The following is a 22290-nucleotide window of genomic DNA, read 5'->3' on the forward strand; positions in this document are numbered from 1 at the left end:
TACCTCATGAAATAATTCCTACATGCACCACATTCTCCTTATGTCATTCAAATAGTTTGAGTATTGGAAGCATAAATGAGATCTGCAGCTATGTATTATGTTTAAAAGTTAGCGTGTTTAGGTTCCTGCCAACATGTAGGACCAAACAGTATAAAGTTTCTTGTGTCTAAATAGGAAATAAACCATACCTGTTAATCTGATTAAAACTACAATATGAGCTCTTTGCAGTTAATGAACTTCTAAAGTTGTATTTTACATTTAAAGGAGTCTTATTTGCAAGAAGGTATAAAATGTAAAACACATGAAATGGCACAAACCTAATGTCACTGGCTAATAATTACAGTCTATTTTCTGAACAAACAAAAATTCTCAATTTTATTAAAAAGTCAAAATGTCATTATTATATAAAATGTACTGATGCAAAAATATTAATAAATATTTCCATACCTTTACTATTTAAGAGTGCTGGTTCTCTAAGATATCACTCTGAAAGCCACCTTATTAAGACTTTTTTTTTTAAATGACAAAAGCTATATCTTAAGCTGAATTGTAAGCACAATAATATACACAATACCTTTGCTGTATAAAATGAAGCACAAGCTATCATATGCTGAATACTCTCATAACATCCTGCCTGTTTCCTTTGCAAAGTAGCACTTGGAATTTCTTGAAGGACTGCCAAACACTTAATGAGGATCTGTAAATACAAGGGTTAAAACTAAGTTTGGAGCACACTTAAAAGTTTGTACCTCTCACTGTAACAGTGTATTGCATTTGATGGTGAACTTTAAAACTACTTTAAAATCTAATAGATAGGATGAAATGTTAGCTCTACAAAAGCCAATAATAAAATTTCCATTTAATTTAATAGTGTCAAGATTTCATCCACAGCCTGGTGGAATACATGACAAGTTCCACACAAAATCACAGATATTAAATTACAGATATATGATGGATATTTTTGCTGATTTAATCAACATGAAATCAAGGAATGCTTAATTCAGTGAGATTACATACTCCTACTAGAGGACTGCTTACAACTATATTGAGCTGGTCAGAACTGTAAATGAAAGAAAAATGTTTCCAAACTGTTCTAAAAATAAAAGACTTCTTTCCCCCATTTCTGTCTAACAGACATGAAAAGAACATGCGACTAAATTATTTTTCCCTTAAAATAGGAAAACTGAAACAGGAGCCATTTCCAGTGGCTAGCTGTGCCTTTGGTAGGACATCACAACCAATGACTTCTTAAACAAGAGATTATCACTTTATGTAAATATAATCTGTGCAGTCCTAAATGCTCCTAAAAACTTGTCAGGGCTCTGAGTGTCCCAATAGTCCTCCATTGCCCTGATCAGCCCCTCCTGAGGCCTCTGCCCAGGAGCTCCATTTAAGCTCAAGTCTGGGCCTTCATTCCCTGCCTGAGCTATGTGATAGGTGTACCTGTCTCCAGTCCTGTCTCTGTCTCTGCTTTCTAGGTGGACATCAGACCTATGCTGTAGGTAGCCTGTCTCCTGGATGCACCCTTTAGACCTATGTTGTAGCCTTGACTCCAGTCTGTCTTTGGCTTCACCTCTTACTGCTCCAGACTTTGCCCCTTGATGGACCCTAGACCTGACTGATTACTTCTCCTTCCCTGGTACTGTTCGTCACCAGCACCCTGCTCCGCCTGCCATGTTCAGATGCAGCCAGTCTGTGCCCTAGTCAGTGAGGGCCCTGTGTTGCCTGCACTGTGGTCATCCCCCCAGATCATCCATCCTCGCAGAGCAGCCATGCTCTCGCTGTCCTTTGACAAAACTATCTGATCACATGCATGTTTCTCCTATATTCTTGCCAAAAATAAAAAGCATGCATGCTGCTTCAGAAATGGCGGGAAAGGATTCAGGCACTCTCAGTTTTCAAAGAGAAGGTGCTTGCTTCTGGAAAGGAACTCAACGCCTGAAAACTGAAGAGTGCCTTATCAAAACATTGAACTGCTGCCTTCTCTTTTGGAGGAAAAGAGAACTGTAAATGAAACAAACATTCCAAAAAACCCATGCTGCTTTTCTCCCCTCAAAACTGCTATTTGTAAATGGAAAACAAGTAAAAGTTATGTCACAGATTCTACTACAGTTTAAACATACCAATGAATCATCCTGAAGACACAAACAATATTCTGGATTTACTTTAGCATATCTGAGAGCAGAATCTGTGCTGAATACACTGAACATATGCATTGGGAATGCATAAAAACATTAGAGGCTTTTCTTTCAGCAGCTCCTAAGAACTCAAAGACTAGATGTTTGGCTCTCCTCCTGTACATCCCATTATAAGTTTAATTGAAATCACTGTCATCACAGGACTTGCACACAAGCTGCTCTGTCTTAAAGTGTTCTCACCTGAACTACCGCGACTGAAGAAATCTTGTGATAAATAATTGGAGCAAGGAGACCGTAACATTGTACAACAGCCTGCAGGACATAATTTGCGTCATTTAACCAACTACTAAGTTCAATTGCCACAGCCATTCTTTCACATTCTGCTAATCTACCAACCTGTAAAAGAATAAGCATTTTGATTTGAATATAAATTCTATTATTTAAAACCATTTTAGAGTGAAAGAAGAAAGAGGTTCTTGCAATTTAAAAGCAGTGTAAGCAACAAATAAGATATGAGTTTAGAAATGAGTTTACAGTGATATGTGTTAGAAGTATGTAAACAAATGCAATATTATTTGTGATTCTAAAGGAAACCATTGCTTTTGAACTAATTTTGTCTTCTGAATTTATCCATTTACAAAGCCTGGATTGCAACCTCAACCTGAGCGGACTGGAAATTTCACATGCTAACCTCTCAAAGTAAGTAACAGCAGGACAAAAAGGCCTTTCTTTCCCTTCCAGTTTATCTGCAGCAGTCCTTGCACATGTGAGCAGATCCAGTGAAGTCACTGAGTAATCACTAAGACTACTCACATTTGTATGAAACAAGTTCTTCTGCAAAAAAGACTGGAATAATACAGAGGTGAAAGTTTGACTATCTAAATAAAAAAGAAAGCTTTGTGTGCCATGAACTTAACATGCTGTTATTTGTAAGAAAGTTTGAAATAAGAGAAGCTCAGCATATTACAACCACAAAACCCCATTAGAAGTTCAATATTAATGAAAATGTACATATTAAATAGCAGAGATGTTTAAAAATACCTTCTGCATCCAAGCAGAACAAAAATGACAATGATTATACGTCTTAAAATATAGTCTAATACTGTTGAAGTCAAGGAAAATACTTCTGTTAAATTGGTGGGCTTTGGATTAGGACATTAATGAGGGAATGACTGATCCAGAAACTGGCTTTCTACCAAGATGCAAAGTAACATGCAAATAATAAAATATTTCAGAAAGGAAGACCAGGTACCTTAACAGAAATTGAAGTACACTGCGAGTAGGATTAATACATTGCAACATTTATCTTGGGATGTTGAAATAAAGCTGATCAGAAAGTAAAATCAAATCCAATATATTATTTTAAGCTACACATACTTGTTCCTCATAAAGTGTCTCACTGGTACAGATGGAATCACAGAATAGTGCTCCTTCCATAACATTAATGTCACTAATAGCAAATATATTCCTCAGAAAGAGTTGCAAGGCAATAGGAGAGGTCTGAGATAGAGCCTTAAAACATAATCTACAAAATAAAAAAGCAAAAGAATGATAAAAGCATGCCTGAAATGAAAATTCAGTCTTTAATTGTAAAATGATAGACAAAAAGGATTAATACAGCTAGTGCTGGAAATGAGATTCATACATAAAACTGAACAAACTGGTTAAAATTTCTAACTTAAAGACTATAAATAAATGTGATAAGACTCCATTTCAAGTTGCTGCCCACCTCCTACTAACCTAAGACACCTTTTCCTTTAGTTGTTTCATCTAACCCAGTGACACTTATTTTGAAACCTCTGTAAAAACATGGGATGCTACAGGGTATTTATTTTACCTGTGTCTTCTTTTACACATGCTCTTTATTATTGTCCTGTATATAGTAATATGTAACATAAGTGATGACACATGCAGTTGTGCATACATATTACTAAGTAGTAATAACAGACTCCTTTTTATCACTGGTGTCACGTATTGCAAGTCTAAACAGAATCTTTCTCAGTTGCCTGCTTTTTGTTGTTGTTTTTTGCATTCCTGGAGGGAGGAGGCATTTGTCCTTTTATTCATACTTATTATAGCAACAATCTTATAATTATGATATATAAGAAGTACACATCTAGCTTCTCCTTGATTGTGCTTCCTAAAAGAGACTGAAACTCAAGATGGAAGATCAATAGACACATGCACATAGCTGACATTACCAGGGTATCAACAGAGCTTCCTCTTGGAAAAAAGAGCTTTCCTTTCCCTCCAGCTCCCTCTACTGTCTCTATGAGTCCTATGTACTTTCTAGCTAGTCCAATTAATTTCTCAGTTACCAGGTAGTAAAACTGAAACTGGCTGCTTTCAGGTCTGATACTGCAGCCTTGAGAATCTTCCATATGAATTGTAATGGAAGTAAGGTTTGGATGTAAATGTTGGAAAAACAAAATCCCCAGAACACTTTGCACATCTATTCAAAATCTGCTATCTTGATTTGATTCTTTTGAAAGTAGCTTCATTTGAATGTTATCTCTAGAGTTTTGTGCATGTAAAAATAAGACCTGGTTAGACACAAGATTAATGAAAAACAAGCGCAAAAAAGAGTCACAATGACCAGACTTGCATTCCTACTTTGTTGCCCAGGCCAGGGATAAAATTAAAACACCCACATCACCGTGAAATAAGATACCTAGTGATCATCTGTCTGAATCAAGGCAGTCCATACGCTGCCTGTAAATCCTAACAGGTCTTACAGTATGTACCATTAAGACCCTCAGTCAACTTGTATTCCTAGTATCAAACACGTGGGGGCACTTGAAGGACAGACTGGATACATATTTCAAGATCAGGCTGAGCCCCAGCTAACAAGAAGTACACTCAGGCACATTACTTTCTCCCATGACATGACCCAAACCTCCCCTAAGCCTACACTGTGGGCTTGCATCCATCAGTGTGGCCACGGGAGAAGCACAGGCTCTGATTGAAGTTTGAGAAAACAAAATACAATACAGACAAAACTATCTGCTTTCTATGTCTCGGAAGAGCTGATTACTGGATATCCTGTCCATAAAGAGGAAATGGAAGTATAATGGCCAAACTGTTAAGAAAAAAAACCAATATATATATTTCTCGAAACAAAGATCTTTATTTCTTCTATGTTTCATAGAACTACTAAAACACAAGTAAGAAGGTTACTTCTTATCATTACCCTTTCAAGACTACAAGTCAGGCTGTCAAACAAACTCAAAGGCTACAAACCTATTTCTTGTCTTCGCCACAATGTTGCCCAAACTTTTCCACTGAAAGCATTAGTGTAAAAAGAATTTTGTACAACTGAAGATGGTCTGTGTTCAGCCATTTTAGATGTTAATTAATTATCAAATTATAAGCAGTTGACTGATATTTAAAAGTGCACTTTTTATTAACAGTCTTATTTTATTAAGTCTTATTTCATGCAAGTTTTTTTTTTTTAATCTGGGAATTAAGTAAGTTTTGATTTGTTTGTTTTTGCATTTGGATCTGTGGAATTTAAGTGGATTTAACTGCAAAATTTCTAGCTTGGCTTTGTCATCATGAAAAACCTATAATATTATGGTTGAACATTTGGAAAATATTTATAAATGAATTAATTTTAAAAAGATTTCTCCTAAAACGCTTTAGTATATTTAAAGATTATTGACAGATTTATACAACCACCCCAAAACAAAATCAGCAAGCATCCACATATTTTGGGTGGTATTCTTGACAGATCTGTCAAAATTTCTGAGCCCAACCACTCCCTTAGCTGGAACTGAAAGTCAGGAACCCAGTGCATATTACACATTTTGCATATGAAAATGCATTCACACAGAATTAATGACTACTTTATAAATGCTTGCCAATTATCTTAACCAAGGAAACAATCATCATAAAGAATTAGGTGCATAAATGCTAGCAGTTACATAAATAACAAAAACTCCTGTGCTAGTTTTATAACACTGTATTTTTATGACGCATTTAACACCTTTTTTTTTTTTAGAATGTTTTTCTTATCACAAGTCTGAACAACATTTCACAACCTGGTACACTTAAAATAAAATGTGCACCTCTATAATTAATTATTATTTTAATTTTATTTTTGCCAGTTACCTGTTTTCAGATATAGTCAAATTACTGCTTGCAGAAATAACAGCTGTGTTGGCAGGTGGTGGAGAAGAATTTGAAACAAAATAATCCCACATTGGTGTAAATGCTTCTCTAGCTAATGTATAATTGCCAGTCTGATAGGCTACCTACAAAAAATATAAATTTTAATTATGCAGCTTTTTTAGAGAAAAATGATTACATTTCATTTTATAATGTTTATTAATTGCTCATTAAAATAAATTTAACAAATTCTCATGTTCTTCAAATAACCAAGCCAAATATAATTACAATGAGATGGGTTTAAAACTCCCCTCCTACAACACAGAACTTTCCAATTTCTGTAAGAATATTCTGAGACATATTTGAATAAAATGTATGTAATAGCAGTCTGAGTCTGCTAATACTAGTTTGCCTTCAGAATTAGCATCAGAGAATGCAACAGAGATTCTTGACTATTAACCAAGGATCTAACAGTCCTTTCTGGAATTCTTAGGAGGTATCGTGTTGCAGTTTGTGAAGATGGATTATTTCATCTAGGTCCATTTTACCTTTGTTAATACTGCAGAATGCCAGCTGCTCTGGATCATGGGGTGTAAATGGAGCCACACAAGTAGTGTGCTCATGAGGATAATTCTTACTCTAGCAGATTTTAGGAAATCTTCTAACACTTTCCCATGATCTGTGAGGCTAGAAAATTCCACCTTTTCCCCATGCCACAATTTCTTTTAAATTTTCTTTGTTAAGAATACAGGAAATTTTTATAAGCCTATGTGGCCTTCTACAACTCACTACAAAAATAATTTCAATAGAAAATGGTCGGATTTGGCACCTGGAAAGTTCAGTCACATTTTTCATTCCATACTCTAATAACTAATAAGATGATTTCTAGCTCTTGGCCTCCATCACAAAAGTGAAAAGATAAATAATAAAAAGGAAGAAACTAAAAAGAAGTTAAATGCAAACTGACAAACAGGACAATCAAAATGGGGATAAGAAAACTAGCTGAGAGACATCTTTCCAGCTACCTGGAATTTCTAATCATTTTGAACCAAGAATTATTTGAGTTACTCAAATGTCATTTGCGATGATAAAATTGTGATCTCTGCTAATCAAACTTCCTGGCAAGGAAGTCTTGAGTTTTGACCAGAAAGGTTTTAGAGCTACCTGTGAGAACAAGCAAATACAAACAAATTAAAGTATGTATTTACTACCTAAGACTCTATCCTTACCTGAGTTAGATAGGCTCGAACAGAAGTAGCAGAAAGAGGTGGATAAGCAAGGATCGGTTTAGTCATTTCCCCAATAGCATCACCAATAAGTTTTCCATCAGAAGAATATGCTGCAACTGCAAATATGTACTTTTCATTGGGATCTAAGCCTTGTATTTCCAAGAGGCTTTTCCCATCAGCTGGTATCTATCAATAAAAATACTTTCAAGTTATATGCATGGTATACATCAAAAAAAAAAAATCTCAAACTGTAAACTTTTATTGTTAAATTATTTAATGGTCTTGTATCAAAGTACAACCTAGACTAATATATATGTCATGTAATACTATGTTGTTTAGAGTGCTGAAGAGACTCAGAAAACAATGAAATGACAGGAAAAAAAGTACCAGTCTTCTCTGAAAAGCAGCTGAGTACACAGAGAACCTAAGAGAAAACCTAACCTAAGAGAAGAGTTAAATACCAGTACCTGGCGCTTCTCCAAGACATTTTTGTCCATAAGCACCTGCACACTGTGGATGTGCATGCTTGAACTGGAGACATTCTAGCCCTGAGCTGTGCTTCCAGAGAAAGAGCACGTGGCTCTTCTGCATATAGGCCACATGGATGTAATAGATATGGAGAGAGGGTGTCTCAAGCTCTCTCAACATCATTAACAGGACTTTGGAAGGGGAAATGAGCAGTTTGTCAATAGGTATATAGACATTATATTTTGAAAATCCTCTTTTCATTTCTTCTTCAAGGACTCGTCCACCCGCATTTCAACATCACGGCTTGCTCCTAACAGATTTTTTCTGCCTTCCCTTCAATAACAGGACAACTTACACAATGGAAAGTTTTAGGATCTTGAAACAACATACAATTGATACAATGAATGAGGCACAGCATCAACACAGATACGATGGACAGCATCCAGAGCTCTTATATAAATACTGTCTGCCTGGCCCTCATAAGGAGCCATCTAAACAAAAGAAATCCCTTCAAATGCTGGGGCTGAAGCCTGAACCAGCAGACCAGAAATTAGCATAACACAGTCCATAGCATCCCTTCAGAGCAAGCTTTTCTCATGCTGATACTTTGATAGATTGCTCCACCACCAAGAATTCCAAGCCTTTTCGATGGAGCAGGCAGACGGTGACTTACTCTGCAGATCAGTGTTTTCAAAGGCATATCCTAAAGCAATCAGAAATTTCTTTGCTGAGGCATATGGTTAACCTGAGGTCTGTGCCTCTGTAGTGTCTGCCAGAGCTAAGACAGTCTGTGGCTTGGATGAACTGCCAGAAGTTCACAGAGAGAACAGCTAGCAGGGGTGAAAGTCTCCAGTGAAACACAGCTCATATGGAGCAGGATAGTAAACTGAAACTAGCTCACTAGACATCACAGGAAGCTTGATTCTCTGAATTTGATAATGAGAATACTATGAAAAACATCAAAGCCCCTAATGCCAGTAGCTACACACATCTTTTCTTTTCATACATCTTCCTTTTTTGGGGGGAGGTGGAGGGAACAGGTATGAAAGGAAAGATTTCCTCTTGATGACCAAAGACAGGAATATCGGCATCGCTCACAAAGCCAGGAAAACTTGAAACATGAGGAATAAGAGGCTGACATCGTTCTTCTGTCACAATGCAAACCAGACGCCTGCCCTGCAATGAGCTGAAAACTATCTTACTTTTCCCCCCAACCCAATAAAGAAGCGTACAAAATAGAAAACTGATCACTCAGGTCTGAGACTAAAGAAACAAATTTGCTGAAGAGGATGTGCTGAAGCTTTTTTACCATTTCTGTTTTCTTAAAAGCCAACATACAGAGCATTTGGATGAAATATATTCCTCCTTCAGGTGACAAGGCAATGGCAATGATTCAGGTGACCATGCCTAAGTGATGAAGAAGCAGAACTTGAACTCTGTCTGTGCAGGCCTTTGCCAGGAATGTTGGGAACATCAAGGGGTGAGACAAAAGAAAAAAAACTAAGCTTAACACCAAACAGAAAAGTAAAACAAAATCAGAAAATAAAATGTCAAATTGTAATGACAAAATAAATAGAAGAGGCTAGGGTGACTATAAAGAGGACCAACGCAGCTACATGATCAGGCATGAAGAATCAAAGATGTGTGGCATGATGCTGTGCCCATTCATACCACATGAAAAGGGAGGAGAATGGCTAGACAGTCAATCACGTCTGAACATGAAGACTATTGAAGGAGTGATATTATCATGTTGCCAGAATGAGGGAAGGCAAGATCTTCTTAAGAAGAAATAGTTGACAGGAGTTACACAATTACTTTAATAAAAATATTAAAATAATTTTTAAATCTTTTCAGAATTTCTCTTTTTCTGAATCCTGGAAAGAGCATAGTGACTGGGGCACACCCTATAAATACATCACATACTTCCCTTTGACTTTGCATTTTTTAGATGCCTTTCAGAAAAACAGAGTTATAACAAAAGAGACAGAGTCTTCTCTGACATGAAGCCTTTAAAGCATTCAAATCATTATTCAAAAAAAGCTCCCAGAATATAGTATGCCTTCAACCTAGCAGAATTTCAAATACTTCAAATAAAGATCAAAAGGTTTGTCAAAGACTTGGCCAGTTACCTGATTAAAAAAAGATGGGGAAGATATCAGATGTATCCATTTAGAAAGTTAACAGAGTCTTTTAGAAAGAGAAAATGATCTGCATCAGTTTTATCTCTGTCTTACCTCTTCTCCTGCATTTGGAAGTTTATTGTTATTTAACCTTACTTTCATATTACTTCCTGCTGTTACACAGCCCAAAATGCTGTACCATGAAACCTTCAAAGAAAATGAAAACATAATTAGTTGATATATATCATTTTCAACTTTTGCCTAACATAGAATATATTAATTTTTTCAAAATGATCTCAGCAAAATTTTAATTATAACAATTAATAGTCTAACTGCACTAGAAAAATGGATTAACTGATTTTGCCAGAAAACAGGTATACTACAGTGGCAATAAAAGCCAATGTTTCTCCATCATCCTGTCAATATAAATCAAATATATCCCAAATCATAGATCTTATAGGTCATCCTATAGATTTGAAGTCATCCGGAGCCCCTGTTTGATTTTTATAATGGTATTCTTCTAAAGCTGACATCAGATTCTGATTCAGCAAATCACTTGAGGACAAATCCTTAAAAGCAGATAACAGAAAGGCAGATATGTATCTAGCAATATTTTCTAAACAAGCAATGTTCTTAGTTCCTATTGAAATCGATAGGGTTTTAATGCCACAGAGCTGCTGATAATCTCATTGGGTATCTTATTTACATTTTTCAATATCTTTAAGCAAGTAAGAATGTAAGCATATATTCCTGGATCAGTACCCAGTCAGATCAAATACGAAAACTAATTCTGATTTCTTCTCTGCAGAACTGGGTCCATGGATTTCAATAAGTTATACATCTGATTAAGTTCTCTTTGCATTAAACTTCTTCCACTAGGAACTGTAGTAAGTCAATTTACTTTCAGCAGACCTTCAAACAGACTACAGGTTGGGCAAATGAGGTCATTTATCAACATCTAAAAATTCTGAACAGGTGAAATGTTCATTTTTTTCTTGTAATACACATGATTTGTCTTACAGTGAATCCTGACTGGCTTTTCAGAATGAAATGTTGAAATACAGAAGATACTTTCATGTTCTTTCAACAGCTATGCACATCTTTAGAAAAAAATCCTCCTAGAATATCTGGTCACAAAATATAAGAACAACAAGCACATTTCACCATCTAGTGGTCCAATCTGTTATATGCACTGTCTCACATAGAACAAAATGAATGAACACTTATTAAAAAAGATGAACTACTAGACTTTAAAGATTATTTTTTAAATTTTGTATTCATTAGGGATAAAAAGGAAGAACCTTCCCCAAATTACTTTGTTTGCAATTCACTAATCAAACTGTAATAAAACTGTAAGTTATAAAACAACTGGTCACAGAAAGGTTCTTAGCACTATTAATATGATTTGAGTTTCCACTGTTTTTATACATATCATAAGCATACTATCATTTCAAAGTAGCTTGCAAAATCACTATGAAAAATTCTCTCTCAAGAAAACTGCAGCTAGTGGATTTTTCATACCTCAACCTTTTGGAATTCTTTCTGTGCACATGAAGAAGGTGGTGATTTGGAACAGTCAGTATGGATTCACCAAGAGTAAAGCAAAATGACTGGATTGGTGGATGAGGGAAGAGCAGGGATGTCATTTACATTGGCTTTGGCAAGGCTTTCGACACTGCTTCCCAGTATTCTTGTATCCAAGTTAGGATGATAGGTATGGGGGAGAGAACAACTAAATGGGTAAAAACTGATTGGAAAGTCAGACTTAGAGGGTAGTTGTTATTGGATCATATTCTATCTGGAGAACAATGACAAGTGGAGTACTGCAGTGGTCTGTCCTGGGACCTGACCTGTTTAATATGAATGATCTGGAGGAAAAGAGCAAGTACACACTCACTAGGTTTGCAGATGACACCAAATTGTGGTAAGCAGTCAATATGCTCGAGTACAGGGTTGCCTTTCAGAAGGACCTAGACAGTCTGGAGGAACGGGCCAACAAGAACCTCATGAAAATTAACGTGGACAAATGCAAAGTTGTTCACCTGGGAAGGAAAAACCTCTTGCAAAGACACAGGCTGGGGACTGACAGACTGGGGAACAGCTCTGCTGAAGGGACCTGCAGGTCATGTTAGACACCAAACTGAGTATGAGTCAGTGGTGTAACCTGGCAGCAAAGCAGTCTAACAGCATCCTGGGCTGTACTAACAGGAGCACAGCCAGGAGACTGAGGAACGTGATTATCCCCCTCTGTTCAGCACTTGTTAGACCATATCTAGATACTGCGGCCAATTTTGGGCCCCTGCCCATCTTGGGCCCCTTCTCATCTTTTCAACAAGAAAGATGTAGATCAACTTGAGTGATTTCAGCAGAGGACCACCAAGATGGTCGGGGGCTGGAGCACTGGCCCTGCAAGGAGCAACTGAGAAAGCTGGGCTTGTTCAGCCTGGAGAAGAGATGTCTTTGGGGAGGTAAGGGGAGGGACCTAACAGCAGCTCCCCAGTGCCTACAAGAAGATTATGAAGAAGATGGAGTCAGACTGTTCACAATGGTGCACTGTAGGAGGATGAGAAACAACAGACATAAATTGAAACAAGAGAGGTTCCAACTGTATATAAGGAAAAAGTTTTCACCCTATAAACAGGTTACCCAGAAAGGTTGTGCAGTCTCAGACCTTGGAGGTTTTCCAGAAGCGACTGGATAAAGCCCTGAGCAACCTGGTCTGATCTCACAGCCAACCTGTTTTGAGCAGGAGTTTGGGCTAGACAGCTTTTCTGAGATTGCTTCCAACCTGAGTGATTTTGTAGTTCTAGATGTTCAGCAGAAGGTAGATGCAGATTTCAGAGCTGAACTACACTACTTTAACCCTTCATTAACAGACAAGGTATATTCTTTCACCACATGATGCAGTCAGAGCCTTTCATCTCTTCAGAGAGTGACTAGGGGTATGTCTGCTCCTAAACAAGAGAATGAGCATTTGGCAGTAGGGTAAATGAGTGAAAAATACCAAAGAACATGATGTATGAGATGAAGAGAGTCTCATGTAAATGTGAAGATCAAAACAGTGAGTCACCACTGACACACAGGAATAAAACACAATTAATTAAGTTTGGATAACGATCTTCTCAAGAATGGCAGAGAAAACTGTGATGATATAGCATTGCTGAAACAACTTTTGCTCTCATGTATTGTTTAATATATTTCTTATGCAATCATTACAAAAAACATTACCTGAACATCTGACGAGAATGGAGCTGGTCTAAATATCATGGAGCAATGTGATCTAGAAAGTAATATAGGAGGAGGAGGAGTTTTGCTTTTTTTCTTACTGTTCATAACTTCTTTTAGACTGCGATATAATGCACTCTGTTCGGCTTCTACTTGTTCAATTAAAGTTAGTGCTTCCTGTGATTTAAATTAAAAGGGAAAAACAATTAAAAAATAAGAATTGAACAGATTTTGTTTTTATATGTCACTTTCAAAATGATCTCATAAGAAAAAAGTCACTGCAATACAGAAAACTTTTTATAGATTTTCATATCCTCTAACACCTCAAATCAGAATCAATGATACTTTGTATAAACCTTACATATGCAGATAAATTTCACAATGAACAATAAAAGAAATGCAGAGTTGCATATGAGATAGGGCTGGGGAACTGCCAAGTTCAGAAGAACCTATAAGTAAATGGAGAGTGACTGCTACTAATGTTGATTAGAAATTGATGGTGACCTGTGATTAGCTCCAACAAGACACAAGAAACTAATTCTTCTTTAGGAGAGAGCTGGAGACCTAATCTGTGGAATTTCTGAAGGAGCTGTGGAAGTGGGAAGGAAAACTGATCTTCTGGACTGCAGAAACAGAGAAAATAAATTAATTCTAGAAATAAAGAAAAGGAAAAAGAATGCAGGACTGAAAAAGTAGGGCTATGCCACTTTCCTCAGTTAGCCCGAGAGAACTGTAAGCTGACTGACACTCTTAGCTGCTGGCCTTCTCCATTAATATTACTCTCTTCCCAAAACATGAGGGCCTCCTGCACATAGTGATTATGTAGTCATTTGGCCAGGGATCTGTAAACAATTTGATCTAACTAGACTGAATGGCAAATAATTGTTAGGTTTCTTCACCTTGTTTGCATCATCAGGTTAGGAGAAACTTAACTTGGGCATTTCATATTAAGAACTTATGTTTATTTCTTTACTTGTGCCTGCTCTCCAGAGCAAATCAAAGCTAAAAGGGCCAGCTCCCAGAAACAAAGAGACTGGGTATGCTTTGGATGAATTACATTCTTTGGGACAAGAGAGACGCAAAGTCTTCCTACACTTAGGGTTTTTATTTGATACCTTATAGTTCCATGGAGTTGGTCTCTGGACCAATGGTTTAGGCTGAACTGAGTCTGAAGAATATACTGAAGAAAACCCCAAGTTATTGGTTATACACTGAAAGTCCTATAATCTTGCACCTTAACAATCTCTTGTTTCCTCATACCAAGCTGCATCCCAAATGAAATGAGTTTTTCAGCACCAGGACTGTTTAAGTTCATAAGAGAAATGAATGCTGGAGAATACTGCACTTAGAATCTATATCAATGAGGCATGAACATTCACCTGGACAATTCTCATCATTATAGTAATATTAATAACATGAGAAAAAAACATACATACATTTATAAGGCTGTAAAAAACAGCCATACTGGTTCAGATCAAAGATTCCCTTAGCCTTGTATCTCATCTCCAAAAATGACCAAAAAATAGCCATAGATTTGTAGCGAAATAGGGGACTAAGATTTAATGGAGCCTTAGTCACATCATACAGCTAAGCATTTGCACAGCCCCTCACTTCACCCCACTCCCTCCTCTTTTAGATCAGGGCTGCCTCCACCCTAGTGAGAAATATTTAAGGAAGAATATGAGATACAGAACAAGATATGGGGTGACTCTTACCCCCACACAACCTTTCAACTTCTGCCATCAGTAATTAGGAACTTCATTGCTTCCTTAAAATGATACCTCTTTAGAGAGAGCTGTATTATGATACAATTTTTAATTAAAAGAATCACAGCCTCATTTTTCCTCCATGACTTATTTCTTATTAGTGCAAGGATGGAACTGCTCCAGAGATGGATAAAGATAGTGTTGTGACTGAGACTGGTACTGCATGACCTATACTTCATTAAATCCAGAACTTGGAAGATAATGAATGTTGGCAGTGCTTCAAGAAGAGAAAGAATAATCTTATGGTTGAGGAAGCCAAATGTCACTATGACAAACCACATTTTTTCCCTGCCTCTGCCACAGACTTCCCCTGGGATATTACTTTAATCATATAAATTAAGTTTTACTGCTGGTCAACAAGAACCATCAGTGTACCCAACTCTATAAAGACTTGGACTTCCAAATGGACATATAGGGCAGGAAGGAAGAATGAAAACAACTGCAAGAGAAATCTGCAAGAGAAATCAATCAAAATGAAGGGCACCCAGTAGTTTAAACAGTTAAGCCTGCGTAAGTGGACACAGGAGTCAGAAGGTTCCATATCTGCCCAGTGGTTTACTACATGAGACAAGATTATTTGTTCATTTCCCCAATAAAATGCTAAAACAGTACTTTCTTGTTTTGAATTGTAGACAGATTGATAGAATATTGTTCTGAGTCTTTTAGAAAAGACCATAAAAATTGAGTAATTCTATATGCAGCTCTTGTATGTTTTATGATAAAAAAGGCAAAATCCACTACATATAAGCATGAAAAAAAATATGTTTGCTGTTCATGAAGTGAGCACTGTCCATCTCAAGGTGGAAAATTAATTGATGATAATTAAATTTATTCAGAGTACAGCTATTTAAGAAGATCATGCTAAGATTGTCCAGACAAAGTTAATTTTGACATTTTCAGGCAAGTGGCTGCAAACGTATGATATACTTTTACCTAATTCTCTCTGAAATGTGCACAAAACAAAAATATAGTGAAGGACAGTATAAGGCCTTTGCCAATGTCTGGGATAACCACACAGTTCTTGGTACTTGATTATACATCTTCATTGATGACTACTGGAACAACTTTAATACCACATCACTATATCTAATATTCATAAATGCCATCTATTTTACAAGAATATGGGAAAGACATTTTTAGTGTATGTCTTACTGATACAATTTTTGTATTCTTCTAACATAAAGGATGTGTGTTTTATCATGCTTCCAAATTTGCAGCACTTAAAACAATGCTTTCTATAGCCTGTCTTGTACAGGCTATAAACAAATTTTGTGCTCTACTGATAAGGAGGTCATTTTAATGGACAAATGCTGGTAGAAAGGTCATTAAGCTCCATAGAAAGACTCCTGTTGATTTCAAAGACTTTGAATGAGCCCATGAAGAATCTATTTTTAATCTCAATAAACTGCAAAATCTCTGATTTCTAAGCTGTTTATTTAATAAGAATCAAATAAAGCACATCTCACCATCACTAGCCAACATAATCTAAGACAATTTATAGACTTTGGAAAAAGAACAATGTAGAAGGTTGTGCTGGGGAGAAGGAAATCTGTATGACAATCTGCACAGCATACATCCATATCTGCAAGTCTAGGGAATTAGGTATAGAAAAAAAAGATTGTCTCTTTCAGGTTTCCTGCAGTCTGCACATACATACAAAATTTGGGGATATGCTCTATCCTTGTTTTAATTTCCTTTATTCTTTCACCATAACAAAACTTTTTGGAGAAAGTTTGGCAACAGAAGTTACAAACAGTTAACTCAATGTCCCTCAACTTCCTTCCATTTTTTCTTTTTGCAAGGAGTAATCCGAGTCTTAACTATACAGAACATGAAAAACTGTGATAATGATAAAGAAATTCTACCGTGAGTTTTTTTATTACCTCAAGTAGATGCCTTTGAGAAGAGGTGGTTAACTCTTTAGGGAACATCTGTGAAGCCTTTTGCATCAAAAAGATTGCTCTGGATAATTTATTCTTTTTTATTTTTTTCATTATAACTGCCTCTGTAAAAAAGATATTTGAAGACATATTTATAAAACAGTAGCAATCATGTATTATACTTCTAAAATCTTAATTAATAAGTACTACCTGTTAAATAAGGACAATCTTTTATATTCTTCCCATGGGATTTGTTAGACTTCAGATTTCTGTCATCCTTTTGAACACCTATGTGGGAAGCAAATAATGAGTTATTCATTCTGACAGTGCTATTAAAAAAATTACAGTGAGGGGTTAATATGCAGTTCTGTATTAAAGCTCTGCTCCATCTCTTGCTCTTTTGTTTGATTCAACAGAATTTCTTAGAGTGATCACACCAGTAAAAGAATTCCACGATCATACTCTACCACTAGGGGAACTCTGCTGTATCAAGCTAATACTAGCTTTTATAAAAAAAAAAAAACAGGGATAGGAAACCAAATATAGTCTTTTCAGGAGACATTCAGCAGCAGCATGAAGGAGTAGGATATCTGCTGACTCAGAAGTGATAAGGACGACTTCACAGGAATAGAAATGGAGATTACAAAGAGCATCAAATAAAATATTCAAGTCTCATTCTCTAGAGAGAAAATTAGCATTACAGAAAAAAACAGCATCCCCTGATTCTCTCTTACTGACACTATAGCAGTATATATTACAACCGAAATACCAAAACAAACTGTCTTGGAATCAAATCCAATAGTTGTTAGCAAAATTTAACTCCTGCTGATTGATTATAGATTAGAAACTAGTATTGTATGGTAAATCTAAACCCTGCAATTTCTGACCGTACGCAGCATACAGATTGCCCTACATTGGCTAGACTTCAGAAAGCAGATACTCCTTTATATCTTAGTATTACAAAATATACTAACAGAGGACTCTAATCAAGATTCTGATCTATGAAGATTATTTAGCTTTACTGAAACCTACCTTGTGTCAGTTTAAGAAGTTTCACAGCCACTCGATGCTGGGCCTGAATAAGCTCCAAGTGTAAATCTATTACAAAGCCATTACCTGTTTCTGGCTTATCATTATCCCATCCTAAAGAAGAATTCAAATTCTGGCCATCTAGGTCTACCTAACAAATGGAAAGGAATAATGAAGCAAACACAGATTTATACCAAATAATTCACTACATTTATCTTGAGGCTGATATTACTTCAGTAAATTGAGAAAGACTCCAAAAATTGTCATAATTGTGCGGAATGCAGTCATTCGATTAAGCACAGGATGAAGGAGAATGACTCAACAGAACAGCATGGATAATGGACAGAGAAAAATAGACAAAAACTGAGAATCAACAGGAAACAGCATTAATAATAAATACTGAAATGTAGAAAAATTTGGTTTATTGTGTCCAGCAATCCACAAATCAAAGATTATGATGAGCATGTTGGTATAAAATAATATTGTTTAGAAAATCTGGACTCCCTCCAATGGCCAAAATTAATTTGCAAGCAATAAATATGAAAAGGATTTCTGCTTTACAACCTAGAAGAAAGATACAAATTACAATTACTTCCAAAATAAAATGACAAAGAAAACCTAAAAGAGTTTATAGTTCATTATTGAATGAGAAAATGCTATTTCTACTAGAGAGATTTCTATTTTCTATCCTCTTTTTACGTGGGTCAGAAGGATGAGATTTGATAATGCTAAGATTTCTATGTATGAAGAAAATATGAGTTTTCTGTCATCAACATCCGATAGATTATTTATAAATTTTGTTGCAATGTAACTTTTTGCAGACTCTACCTTTGTACAGCAGTTGTCAAATATTGATTTTCCATCTGGTAGAAGGGTCGTTAAGCGACACATGTTCATTTCATTAATTGCTTTTTCAAGGCTTTCATAAGCAACTTGCAATTGTTCTATAGGGCTTTTCTGAAATGAAAACAAACAGAAATGCATACATTGCATTAGATAATATTAAAAGCTAATATGCACTAACAAAAGTAAAAGTGCTATTATTATTAACTGTTGCAGTTAAAACTCTTTCAAATAGTCCTTAGACAGGCACTGTTGCCCATGTTTTCATATACTAATATTGATGTTTTGAATTTCAAGTCATTTTTAATTTAAGGCTGATTTTAAGGCTTTCAAAAAAAATTCACTGACTCAAAGAATTAAGTTAATAGCAGATTGTAACTGAACTTAGAGAATTAAGTTCACAAATATAGTATTTTTCATAGGCAGTTTTATAATGTTCTGTTAGAAGTTTTTAAGAAAACATTAAGGTTTCAGAAACCAGCATCTTCAAGTAGATTATTACTGAATTAAAGGTTTTCCACATGTGTAAGACATACTGCTGACAAAATTTCTGAAGCCTCAGATTAATGCATGTCTTCTTTCTTAGGCTGTTTTAGTAAGTAATTTTGAACTATTTGATTGGATACCTCTGTAAAGTTCTGAGCACCGAACAAAGCAAGGACTCTCAGGATATTCTGCCTATTTCACATCACCCTTACAAAACAAACAAACAAAAGCATAAACCCAAATATTTCCTGAAATGAAGCAAAGAGTAAAGTTTGTGTAATGTAATAAAATGTGTTATTAAATCTTTTAAAGATGGTACTATGCATTGGCACAACACAGCCTAAAAAAGAGCAAACAATGGAAAGCAACATGATCATGCCATAAAAAAATTTCAAATAAAATTTCTTCCATATCACAGATGACTATAATAGACTATACAAAGCTTCTAAGAAATCATTTGATTGAAAAAGTATCTTTGGTTTTTCCTCTGCGCTAGCATGATTGTACAAAACATCATAAACATTCAACTTTATAAAATTAAATATACAATTCTATGAAAAAACTTCTAGTGGAAATAAATGTTCTTGTTTTATTCAAAATGTTATATTAATGAAAACGAATTAGACATTACCATCAATATTTCAGGAATGTCATGGGTTTCATCTTGTGAGAGAGAGGCGCTTCCTTCTTCTTTTTTATTGGAAAAAAATCAGGAAATGAAAATGAACTATATTCAGATAAATTTAGTAGCATTCGATTTATCTACCAGTAATTGAAGACTCTGGCAATAATTCAGTTATTCAGTACTTGACTATGAGAGATAATTATTATGTTTGTTGAACAACTTCTCAGAGTTTTAACATGATAGCTATATACATACAATTATACTAATTAGTACATGATTATCCAACAAACTCAATGAAACTTGGACCCATCTCTTAGTTCCTTACATAGTTGTAATGACCATATCTATTTTTCATTTTAACTAATCTAAATCTATTTTTATCTGAATCACCAATGTTTTTAATGCTAATTTAATTTATAGGACTACTTTTAAATGTGTGAGGTCATATTTTTATGATATATAAATTCATATTTATGATATATAAAATCCATATATATTCAAATATAAATGTTCATATATATTAAAATACATCATATTTATGATATATAAATTCAATTTAATATTCCTTGCAGGGGTATTATCACCCTTTTAAAAGTTACATGAATTGATTAAATTATTTTTATTTATAAAGAATGTACCCAGAATTCTGTTTTCCCTTCTAGACAGCAGAAGGCAATGTCTTTGCTCTTAGTAACAACCCTCTTTCCTGTGAACTCTTTGCTGAAAGAAATTCTGTTTTTGCCCTCTCACAGGGACCACCTTCCAGGCCCTCTTGTGCTCTTTTTACCAGCTTTGTCCCTGTATTTCCACTTGTTCATTGGCTCTTTCTCACAAATAGTCAAAACTATATTCATTCAGCATTCATTCAATGAAAAGACTCTTCCTCTCAGCGTAAACATGTGCTTGACTGGCTTTTCACCAGCCTATTTTAAGCAGTGACTCCTAACTACTGCTTTTTTCCTCCAAAAAAGAAATATTTGAACTGAATGTAGAAGAATAGTCATGCTGCAAGGAGGTTTCACCCAATCTCCACCCGAACGGTATGATTTTCATAACATTAATAGAAAACGATATCTACTCTACCTTATAGTGGAACATTAGTGTTTCAAGATTCTCTTATTTTCAAAAAAGCAAAAGATATTGTCATTCTCTTCTATTCCTACATATGCTTTAAAAGTATCCTTAAAATCTACTCTAGTCGCTGTAAATTAATTATGAGAAATATGATTCATATATCAATAACAATAACAGAGAACTTTTAAAATTATATGCAAATATTCATATTTTACAGTGTTTTAGTCCAGTTTTGTAAGGAAATCTGGTTAATGTGATTGCGTTAGGTCTCAATAACCTGTCAGCCAAGTTCAGACAAATTCATTCGTAAAGACAATTAAACTCCTGCACAAAAATCAGTGCTTGTGTAGAGAAGTCAAACGCCAAAGCTTCAGTACAACCTCAGTATTTCCCTCCTCTCTTTGCCCTGCCACAAGCCAACCAGCACACGGATGCTCCAGATAAGCCATGGCACATGCCTGGCTGGTGTTCAGGGAGCATATGAGGGATCTGAGGACACTGTGCAGGGGCTAAGAGACATGGAAAAGAATTGTGGGGAGGGTAAATCACAGACGTGACTCAAAATGGGATTATTTCAGTAGAGCAGTAAACGCAAAGAAATAAGACATAAATCCTTAGAAAAGCAGGCTTCATTAGTTCTTGATTAAGGATGATATTGTATTTACAAAAGTTTATCATTCCACTGTCAACAATCTATTTACAATAATTTTTGAATATGCATATTTGTCATTTTCAAATAAGAAAACTTCTCATCTCTAAAAGCCAAGTCATTTGTGAAAGAAAACTACTTCCATTAGCCTAAATTTTTGTTGAAAGCTTTACCTGCTTTTTTCCTAGATTTATTTGCACAATCTGCCACGTTTTCCAATATTGCAGTTAGACGTAAGGTTATCTCTGCTAGCATTAAAACATTAGTGTCTGCTATGCTACTCTTCTGAATTACTTCATTTATTATCCAAAGTACATGAACCCACTGAAAAAGGAAAAAGAAAAAAGAATCAAGAAAGAGTTAAAACATTTTGGAAAATACTCTTATTGGTATATTACTGAGGCAGACAGAGTTTTGCAATCAAAATTGTATAAAAGCATTCATAAACCTGGAAACAAATCTTGGAATATGTCACTCTTTTCTTGTATTTGACTTTTTTTTTTGAATGCCGCCAGACTCAGATGCTGAATTCTTGCTGAACCTAGTTCTTCATACAGCAAACCTTTTTTTTATTACTTTAGAATAGGTTTATGAGTGTCCTACAGGCATAACTTTTATACCTTGTCCTACTGAGGTAAGCCTTGCAGCAGA

General features: G+C 35.5%; 1 protein-coding gene across 1 annotated transcript in view; it reads right to left on the reverse strand.

Annotated features, from left to right (window-relative positions):
- Positions 1-22290, reverse strand: part of CFAP54 (cilia and flagella associated protein 54) — a 115173-nt gene that overhangs the window by 66402 nt on the left and 26481 nt on the right. The window contains exons 15-27 of the mRNA XM_067297080.1: positions 21813-21963; positions 19923-19981; positions 18791-18919; positions 17966-18113; positions 17144-17221; positions 16937-17058; positions 13291-13464; positions 10177-10269; positions 7475-7660; positions 6249-6391; positions 3516-3663; positions 2379-2534; positions 575-697 (exon numbers count right to left, since the gene is read on the reverse strand). Of these exons, the coding sequence (XP_067153181.1) occupies positions 575-697; positions 2379-2534; positions 3516-3663; positions 6249-6391; positions 7475-7660; positions 10177-10269; positions 13291-13464; positions 16937-17058; positions 17144-17221; positions 17966-18113; positions 18791-18919; positions 19923-19981; positions 21813-21963 (1710 nt within the window). The remainder of the gene's footprint in view (positions 1-574; positions 698-2378; positions 2535-3515; positions 3664-6248; positions 6392-7474; positions 7661-10176; positions 10270-13290; positions 13465-16936; positions 17059-17143; positions 17222-17965; positions 18114-18790; positions 18920-19922; positions 19982-21812; positions 21964-22290) is intronic.

This window comes from Apteryx mantelli, chromosome 1 (genome assembly GCF_036417845.1).
Source record: "Apteryx mantelli isolate bAptMan1 chromosome 1, bAptMan1.hap1, whole genome shotgun sequence".
Lineage (NCBI taxonomy): Eukaryota > Metazoa > Chordata > Aves > Apterygiformes > Apterygidae > Apteryx > Apteryx mantelli.